The 8665-nt window shown below is 47.0% G+C and overlaps 1 protein-coding gene across 1 annotated transcript; it reads right to left on the bottom strand.

The window, feature by feature from the left end:
• Positions 1 to 986: 986 nt before the first annotated feature.
• On the bottom strand, positions 987 to 2058 carry MC3R (melanocortin 3 receptor). Its single transcript, XM_061209790.1, has one exon. The coding sequence runs from the start codon at positions 1947 to 1949 to the stop codon at positions 987 to 989; it is 963 nt and encodes a 320-aa protein (XP_061065773.1). The 5' UTR covers positions 1950 to 2058.
• Positions 2059 to 8665: the final 6607 nt, after the last annotated feature.

An 8665-nucleotide genomic window follows, 5' to 3' on the forward strand; every position in this document is an offset into this window, starting at 1 on the left:
GTATCAAAATACTTTGTACACAGGTATGTTCTGATTTTCCAAAGCACTTTATCTCTCTTTCATTATTTTGAAAACTGCCCTGTGTTGAATGTATAAAAACCCAACAAGAACAACAATAACAACAAAAATAGAAGTGGGTTACGTCCCCATGCTGTTTGCAGGGGGTGGAGGCTGGTGTGGGGTATGGTCAAGAAGAGGGGCAAACAGCATAGCATTACTTGTTCCACAAAGTCTGTTGTTTTTAGGAAATTGTTTTACCGTAAATAGAGTAGTAGACTAGAAACCCAGTCTCGTATGAAATGAGAGCAAAGCCATCCAAGCAGCTGGCAGCCGGAGGTTGGTAGCCGTAACAGGTTTGCTTGGGAGAGATTCAAACCACCCTTACTGTTACTGCGAATCCTTCAGTCTGACCTGAAGCATGAAGGCATGGGTGGGAAGCAGGGTGCAGGCAGGCGTCACAGACCCTGGGTGCGTGAAGATGAATGCAGAAAGCGCCCAGAGCAGCCTCCACGGATTTCCCCCAGTGACTATTCGGGAAATCAGAGTTTGTGACTTAACCCACGTTGGCATCCTCTCAGAGAGCCTGTTATAGACCATTTTCTCCTTTCAAAAGGCTTTCTGCAGGCTTAAAAACAAAAGACACACTGGGACTCCCCTGGTGGTCCAGTGGCTAAGACTCCGCGCTCCCCGTGCAGGGGGCCTGGGTTCGATCCCTGGTCAGGGAACTAACTAGATCCCACATGCCGCAACGAAGGGTTTGCGTGCTGCAAAAAAGATCCTGCCTGCCGCAACTAAGACCTGGCGCGGCCAGAAAAAAGCCCCCAAAACCCCCCAAACAACAACAACAACAACAAGACACAAACGACCAAGACTGTAAACACATTTTTATGTCTTTTAAGTATTTTTTCCCCCTTCTTTTTGAACACTTTGGCTGGATGGAGGGTCAAAAGTGATCAGACCAATAACCCTTCCTATGGTCCTGCATCCTATGCAACGTTCATGCCATTGCAGCTGCAGAGAATCTCCTTGAAGGTGTTGCGCAGCTCCAGGCTGCGGAAGGCATAGATCAGGGGGTCGATGATGGAGTTGCACATGATGAGGACCAGGTAGGTGTTGAAGTGGGCGGCGTAGCAGACGCAGTAGGGGTTGGTGGGGCAGGTTATGATGAGGACGAGGTGGAGAAAGAAGGGCGCCCAGCAGAAGATGAACACCCCCAGCAGGATGGTGATGGTGACGGCCCCCCTTATGCACGAGTGCTGCTGCGGCGCCGCCCCGACGGCGGGTGGCAGTGCTGCGATGCGCTTGACGTGCAGCCGGGCGAAGAGGAACATGTGCACGTAGAGGGTGCCCATGAGAAGCAGCATGGTCAGGAACATGGTGACGAGGCACACGATGACCATCTTGCTCTCGGAGTAGACGATGAACACCACGCCGCAGACGCCACAGCACAGCCAGATGGCCGCGATCAGGCCGAGCGCCTTCCTCACGGTCACGAGGCTGTGGTAGCGGAGCGCGTAGAAGATGCTGACGTACCTGTCCACGGCGATGGCCAGGAGGTTGCAGACGGAGGCCACCAGGGAGATGCAGATCATGGAGTCGAAGACGTTGTCCATGTGCTGGAGGAACTGGTCCTCGAAGGTCAGGTAGTCGCTGTTGACGATGGCGATCATGATGGTCTCCAGGGCGTTGGACACGCTCACCAGCATGTCGGCCACGGCCAGGCTGCAGAGGAAGAAGTACATGGGAGAGTGCAGGTTGCTGTTCCTGACCACGGCCAGGATGACCAGGATGTTCTCCATCAGGCTGGTGATGCCCAGAGCCAGGAAGACCTCAGGCTTGATGAGCACCTGCTCGCAGAAGCTCCTGCCGCTCTGGTTGCTGAAGGAAGGGTGCTCTGAGCCATTAGGCAGCGTTGGCTGAGCAGAGAGCAGGCAGCACGAAGCATTCATTGCCAACAGACGGCTGATCGGAGCCGGGGCTCCAGCAGGGTCCAGAGGCTGCGGCTGCGGCTGCTGATTACAGGAAAGGAAAGAAATCTCCCTCTAGATCCTTCTTTTGGATGCTTGTCCAGTTTAGGCTTAGATTTTGTTCTTCCGCAGAATAAAAGGATGAAGGGAGGGAGAGAGAGAGAGAGAAAGTCAGCTTGGAGACGTACAGAGAACTTTCCTCTGCTTCTCCACGACAAACAGTTTTATAGATACTCTGTCTTATCTCCCTCCCTTCTTACCTTCCTTCCTTCTCTCTCCCTCTCAGCCCCTCTCACATCCCCACCTGGGAATAAAAAACCAGCCACTGGCTGCTACAGTTACGACGGTTTTCATAGCAAGACAGAGGAAGTGGTACCTGTTGTTAGGAGTGAGGGGTGGACACTCAGTTTTTATACATTGGCTGGAGGCAAACAATTCCTACTTAATCTTCAGCGCAGCGAAATGACCACTGAGCATCGGGCGCCTCTCTGACTGACAGCAGTACCGGCTCCAGGGCTTGGAAAGAGATTAAAAAGCAGCCTGGTGCCCTCTGCAGGCCAGGCTGCTTATCTGTTCGCTGGCTTGGCTGAGCAGTGTTTATTTGTCATGGAAATGGCCACAGCCATCCTTTCATCCATTTATTTGTTCATTCATTTTTTTTGGGGTGGGGTGGGGTGGGTAGCAAACACTTATTAAGCACCTACCACGTGTCAGGTTTCTGCCCAGTGTGGGGAATTCAGTGGTGAGCAAGACAGACACGCTGTCCCTATTTTCCCCAAACTCAGAGTCTGGGGTGGGAGACGAGAAATCAGGCAATGGTATTACAGTGTGATGAATGCTTGAATCGGGGAATGCCAGGGGGCTGGGGGAGCCTGGAGGGGGCCCCCCTAACCTGGATGGTCAAAGGAAATTCCTGGAGGAAGGACTATCTAAGCTTTGACGTCAAGGAATTAGAGGCGATACTCAGCGGTGAGTGGGGACTGGGGTCGAGGAGGTAGAAGAGGATTCTGGGCAGAGGGAATAACACGCCTACAACCTGGAGGCTACAAGCAGTGGTTCTGCACCCTGGCCGTGGGAATCATCTGTAGAATGTGGGCGCGGGGATTGCACTTGACCTCCTGAATCAGAATCACCCAGGGGTAGGACCTGGGCAAGTGTGTTTTCAACTTTTGACGGGTGACGGGGGTACATAGCCAAGGTTGAGATCTACGGAAAAGCAAGCTTGGTGTTTTTGAAGAACTTTAAATGGTTTTCTCTGGCCGGAGTGTGGAGCTGGGAGACACAACTTGAGAAATGAGGCTGCAATTATTATTTTTTTAAGGCGAGAGGTGCCTGGATCTTGAAGGACAGCCACATGTGGGAGTTTGGACTGTACCCTGAAGGCTGCAGGGGCTGTGGAAGAGATGAGATGGGGTTTGCATTTTAGAAAGAGTCCTCATTGCACAGTGGAGACTGGATTGGGAGAGGATGAGCCCGGAGCCTGGGAGGCCAGGGCTGCAGAGATTCAGGGCGAGATGATGGTGGCCTGAAGCAAGGAGGTGGCCATGGGGCCATGGGAGGAGTGGACAGAGATATTTAGGACGTAGGGGCCTGGAGATTCGAGTGTGATGGTACATGGGATGGTGGGAGAGGGACAGCCCAGGGAACACCTCCGCTTCCTCCTTAAGTAACAGGGAGGATGGAGATGCCATTTGAGCTGGAAAATGTAAAAGGCAGAATTTAGCAGTTGACTTTAATGCTTAGGTCATGTCAAATGTGATGCTGCACAGGACGATGTAAACTCTGGACACACTGAGTCCCCTTGCTGCCTCACCCGTCACATACCCACACATCAATTCCAGGTGCATTGATGCTCTAACCATCCAACTATCATCTAACTGTGTATGTGACTGTGATTGTGACTGTGTGTGTGTATTAGATAGAAGAAATATGCATATGAAATAGAAGAAAATTTAGAAAATTTATAACACGTTGGGGTGGAGAGGTCTTCTTAGCAAGATGGGCAACCAGAAGTTAAGTGTGGAAAAAAATCAACATAAACAAAGTCAGAAGACAAACAGGAAGAAGACACTTGTCATAGGCAAAGATTACTGTCTCTTCTATACAAAGAATACATTCACATTAATAAGAAAAAGATGATTTACCTCTTAGAACACAGGGCAAAAGATAGGAATAGGAATTCACTGAAGAGGAAATGCAGGTGGCTAATAAACCTATGAAAAGATATTCAGCCTTCTGGGGAGTCAGGGAAATGCAAATCAAAACGAGACTTCAGATTGACAGGAATGAAAAAGATATTGAATTCAGCAGAGAGCGTTGGAAGAACACCTTCATGCATTCCTAGTGTTTGGGGATAGTCTCATCATTTTCAGTTTCTACTAAAATAAAGAAATACGCCTGAATATGGATCCCAGTCCGTGAACTGAGGGGGCATGAGAAACACTTCTATTTATTTTCAACAAAGTGACTTCATTTCTGATGCTAAGCCGTGCATGTTCCAGGTTGGGGAAAAACACAATCCTAATCCTTTTGGGGGTTTCTCTTCCTCACCCTCAGACTCCCATCCAGAGGTATGTTTATACTGTCCTGGTCTGTGGTTTCAGGGGCACTCATCTTACCTGTAAAGCTAAGACTACTAGGTCTTTTCCCTGCTCTCTGCTTGGCCACTGACCATCTTTCTCTGCTTCTGTCCTCCGATTTTAGCATCCTTGAGAGAGAGCAGGTGGGGCCTGGCACATCAAACCTGCATTCTCAGAGGTACCCTCATTGCTAATGAGTGTTGATTTGTTCTCCTGTAAACGCTTATCTCTGCTTTCCTGAGGGAGCAGCAAAAATACAGCCTTACTTTTTAGTTGAATCTTCTATAAATGAATTGGCTTTATTAACAACAATTGCAAGATACGAAAGTCTCTGTCAGTGTTTTGATATGTTGTTGGCACGTGTGTGGGTGCCTGTTTTGAATCTGTTACAATAAAATGTAACAAGATTCTTATCCTAAGAAATAATCCACTTGGGTGTTCTCTCAATCCAAAAAGCTCTTCCCGAATGTCGTGCCTGACATATTCCTCTTATTCTTCAAGACCCAGCTCAAATGTCAGTTATTTTTTTTTTGGCCACTTTCTTATTTGCCCTTCAACTACCCTGTCCCCTTTCGCCCAAAGCCGACAGAGTTGGGCACTCCTTCCTCTCCCTCGTGACATGCAGACTGTTACATAATTATAGGTCACATCCCATCCCACCGACATGGGACAGCACTGGCCAGAGGTCATTAGAACCAACGCTTAGATGTTATCATGGATCCTAATTGTTTCTGAGGAGGAGATTCCTCTGATGCCTGCATCTCCATTCACTCCTAGGCCCACTTCTGATTTCAGCCGCCTCTTGCTGGACAGTTCCCTGCAAGGTTGGTTTCAAATCATAAGGTCGGTCAGGTCCCAGGTCGAAGGGGCTCCACCCACATTCTGCCCCAGGATCTTCTCTGATGTACGGGTGGGTGGTGGCCCTCCTAGCCTGATCAAGTTCAGCTTGGAAGTGAGGGGGAGTGAACACCACCTGGGACAACCCTCAACTAATGAGGGCTGGTGCCAATGGGTACCTCTCCAGCCTCCTGCCCTTCAGACGGACATCCGGAGATGCCTTGTGTGCTGCCCAGATGTCCCATGACATTGAGCCCTCGTCACCCACAGCAGCAACCTTGATAAAGTGTCTTTTATTTTTATTTATTTTTTAATTGAGGTATAGTTGATTTGCAATGTTGCGTTAGTTTCTGGTGTACAGCAAAGTGATTCAGCTGAACTCAATCCCTGAAACAAGACCATATTTAGTCATCTCTAATTTCTATCAGAATCATATCAGGTGCTCAATAAATGTTTGAAAGGAAGAAGCTCATAGCTTTCTTTTTCCATTCTAGACCATCTTAATTGTATAAAAAACTGATAGACTCTACTTTTTATGTACTCTCAGGAAGTGACTCCATTTGTCTGTAATTTTATCTATAATTTTCTCTCCTATTAGACCTTATGCCACTTGTGGGTAGGAACTGTCTTACTCCTCTTTATATACCAGCATCTGGCAAAATTGACCGCATCAAATATTATTGAAGTAGAGCCACTTTGGAAAACAATTATCAAAAATGTAAAAAGCTGAACATAAATTTACTATATGACTCTGAGTAACCGCTCTCCTAGATACCTACCCAAGAGAAATGAAAACATATGTCCACACAAATTCTTGAATGTGAATGTCCATAGCAACATTTTCATAGTAGTCAGATTGTGGAAACAATGTAATGTCCATCAGCTGGTGAGGATAGACAAGGTGTAGTACATCCATACAATGGTGCACTGTTCATCAATAAAAAGGAATGAAATACTGATACGTACATAACAGGAATGAACCTCGAAAACATTACACTAAGTAAAAGAAGTCAGACATAAAAGACGACATTTTGTATGTTTCCATTTATATGAAGTGTCCAGAAAAAGGCAAATCTATAAAGACAGAAAGTAGATAAGTAATTGCCTAGGACTAGGGCTGGCAATGGCGTTTAACTATAAATGGACATAACTGAGGTGATGAAGACGTTGGAAAACTGGATTATGGTGATGGCTGCACAGCTCAATACACTTACTAAAAACCATTCACTTGTGCTGTTAAAATGGGTGAATTTTATGGTATATAAATATACTCTAATAAGTTGTTAAAAATACGATTGCAGTAGTGTTCCCTGTGTTGTAAATGGATTATAGTCACATAAAGAATTGCTAATGATGTGCTATCATGCTAGTGAATGATATCCTTTCTGAAAGCATTAAACTTGTGAAGTACATTCTGTGCAGCCCATTTTCAGCTTCCTGGCTCTTCCTTTGTCCCCTAGAAGTCCTAAGAACCACCCAAAGCTAACGGCTCTTGTGTATCCAGGTTGGCAACTTGGGACCCGTTGCTGAGCATTTTTTCAGCTTTCCTAGGCATCCTTAATTGCTTCCTCAACCTGGACCGACATTTTATTCTTATCTCCAGCTTCAACTTTATTCCCTCTCCTTGAAGCATCCCTTATAATTTGTATTCTGTTGATTGGTCTTACCACCCACCCAAAAAAAGTTTCTATTTTCCTTTATTTTCTTCTTCTGTTCTGGGAGACAGTTTAACTAAAATGTGTTTTAAAATTTTATTCTTTTATCTTTTTGAGGATGATACCATCTGGAAACTATTGGAAGAGGGGAGTGTGCCATGGTCTTTAGATTCCACATATAAGTGATAGCATATGATATTTGTCTTTCTCTGTCTGACTTACTTCCCTTAGTATGATGATCTCTAGGTCCATCCATGTTGCTGCAAATGGAAGTATTTCATCCTTTTTCATGGCTAATATTCCGTTGTATATATAGACCACATCTTCTTTATCCATTCCTCTGTTGATGGACACTTAGGTTGCTCCCATGTGTTGGCCGTTTCATCTATTCTTGCAGCCCCTCCTCAGCCCTCTCCCTCCCCTCACAGCTAATGTTCTTGAAAGAGTTGTGGATACCTGCTTTCTCCATTCTTTTCCATCTTATTCCTCAATCCATTCACTCTTGGCTGCTGCCTCGGTCGCTCCATAGAAACAGGTTTGCCCAGGGCACTGGTGACCTCCTTATCATTGAAACCCTTGTTGACTCAGCAGCATCTGGCACCATCGCTCACTCCTTCCTTCTAGATCCTTCTCTTGGCTCTGACTGCACCACATTCTCCTGGTTTCCCTCCAGTTCCTGTGGCCACTCACCCTGCTCTTCAAGCTCCGTCTCCTCCATGACACCACTAACCATCGAGGCTCCTCCCCACTGACCCTGCGAAAACGGAGGCTGGTGGAATTTGTTACCCTTTATGAAGAAAGAGACACCTTTCTTCACAAAGAATTCGTAGAATTCTTTCTTCACAGTAGAATTATGATTATGCCTCGTTGGCTAGAGCTGGGTCACATGCTCTACCCTAGCTGCAAGAGAGCCTGGAAATTGGATCAAGGATTGTATGGTTGTCATCATGAGCACATTGTTCCTTCACTCCAAGAAAGACATCACAGATTGTCCCCTTGGTCCCCTCCAGTATGTGACAGTTTCAGTCTTTCCCTGATTTCCGTGACTTTGGCAGTTGGAGAAGGGCTGGTCAGGTGTTTTGTAGAAGGTCTCTCAATTTGGCTTGTCCCCTGTTCTTCTTAGGGTTAGACTGGGGTCATGGGTTTCTGGAAAGAATAGCACGCAGGTGAGATGCCTTCTTGTCACATCATACCAGGGGTATGGGACACCTGACGGATGACATCACGGAGGTGCTTTTTCTTTGGGGGGAGCTGTGCAGCTTGTGGGATCTTAGTTCCCTGACCAGGGATCGAACCCAGGCCCATGGCAGTGAAAGCCCGAGTCCTAACCACTGGACCAGCAGGGAATTCCCTCAAGGGGGAGCTTTGTAATTGAGTTTTGATGACTCAGGTATGGCCTGAGAGGTCTTAACATTTTTATGTGACTTTCCTCTGGGTCTTAAATCCCTACGTTCACCCGAGGAAGGGACACGGGCAAGTGAGACATGAATATTCATTAGCTGTGATGCTAATGGGAGGGCAGTTCCTACCTGGTTGTTCAATGGTCTCCTGTTCCTTCCCATGTACTCTTCCCGTTCTTTCTCCACCAGACCAACACTGCCACGTGCCTCCGCGTTCACTCTGCCGT

Source organism: Eubalaena glacialis, chromosome 13 (genome assembly GCF_028564815.1).
Source record: "Eubalaena glacialis isolate mEubGla1 chromosome 13, mEubGla1.1.hap2.+ XY, whole genome shotgun sequence".
Taxonomy (NCBI): domain Eukaryota; kingdom Metazoa; phylum Chordata; class Mammalia; order Artiodactyla; family Balaenidae; genus Eubalaena; species Eubalaena glacialis.

Bases quoted from the DNA above. Each gene is read 5' to 3' on its own strand.
- MC3R (XM_061209790.1), bottom strand. From the start codon at position 1,949: ATGAATGCTTCGTGCTGCCTGCTCTCTGCTCAGCCAACGCTGCCTAAT.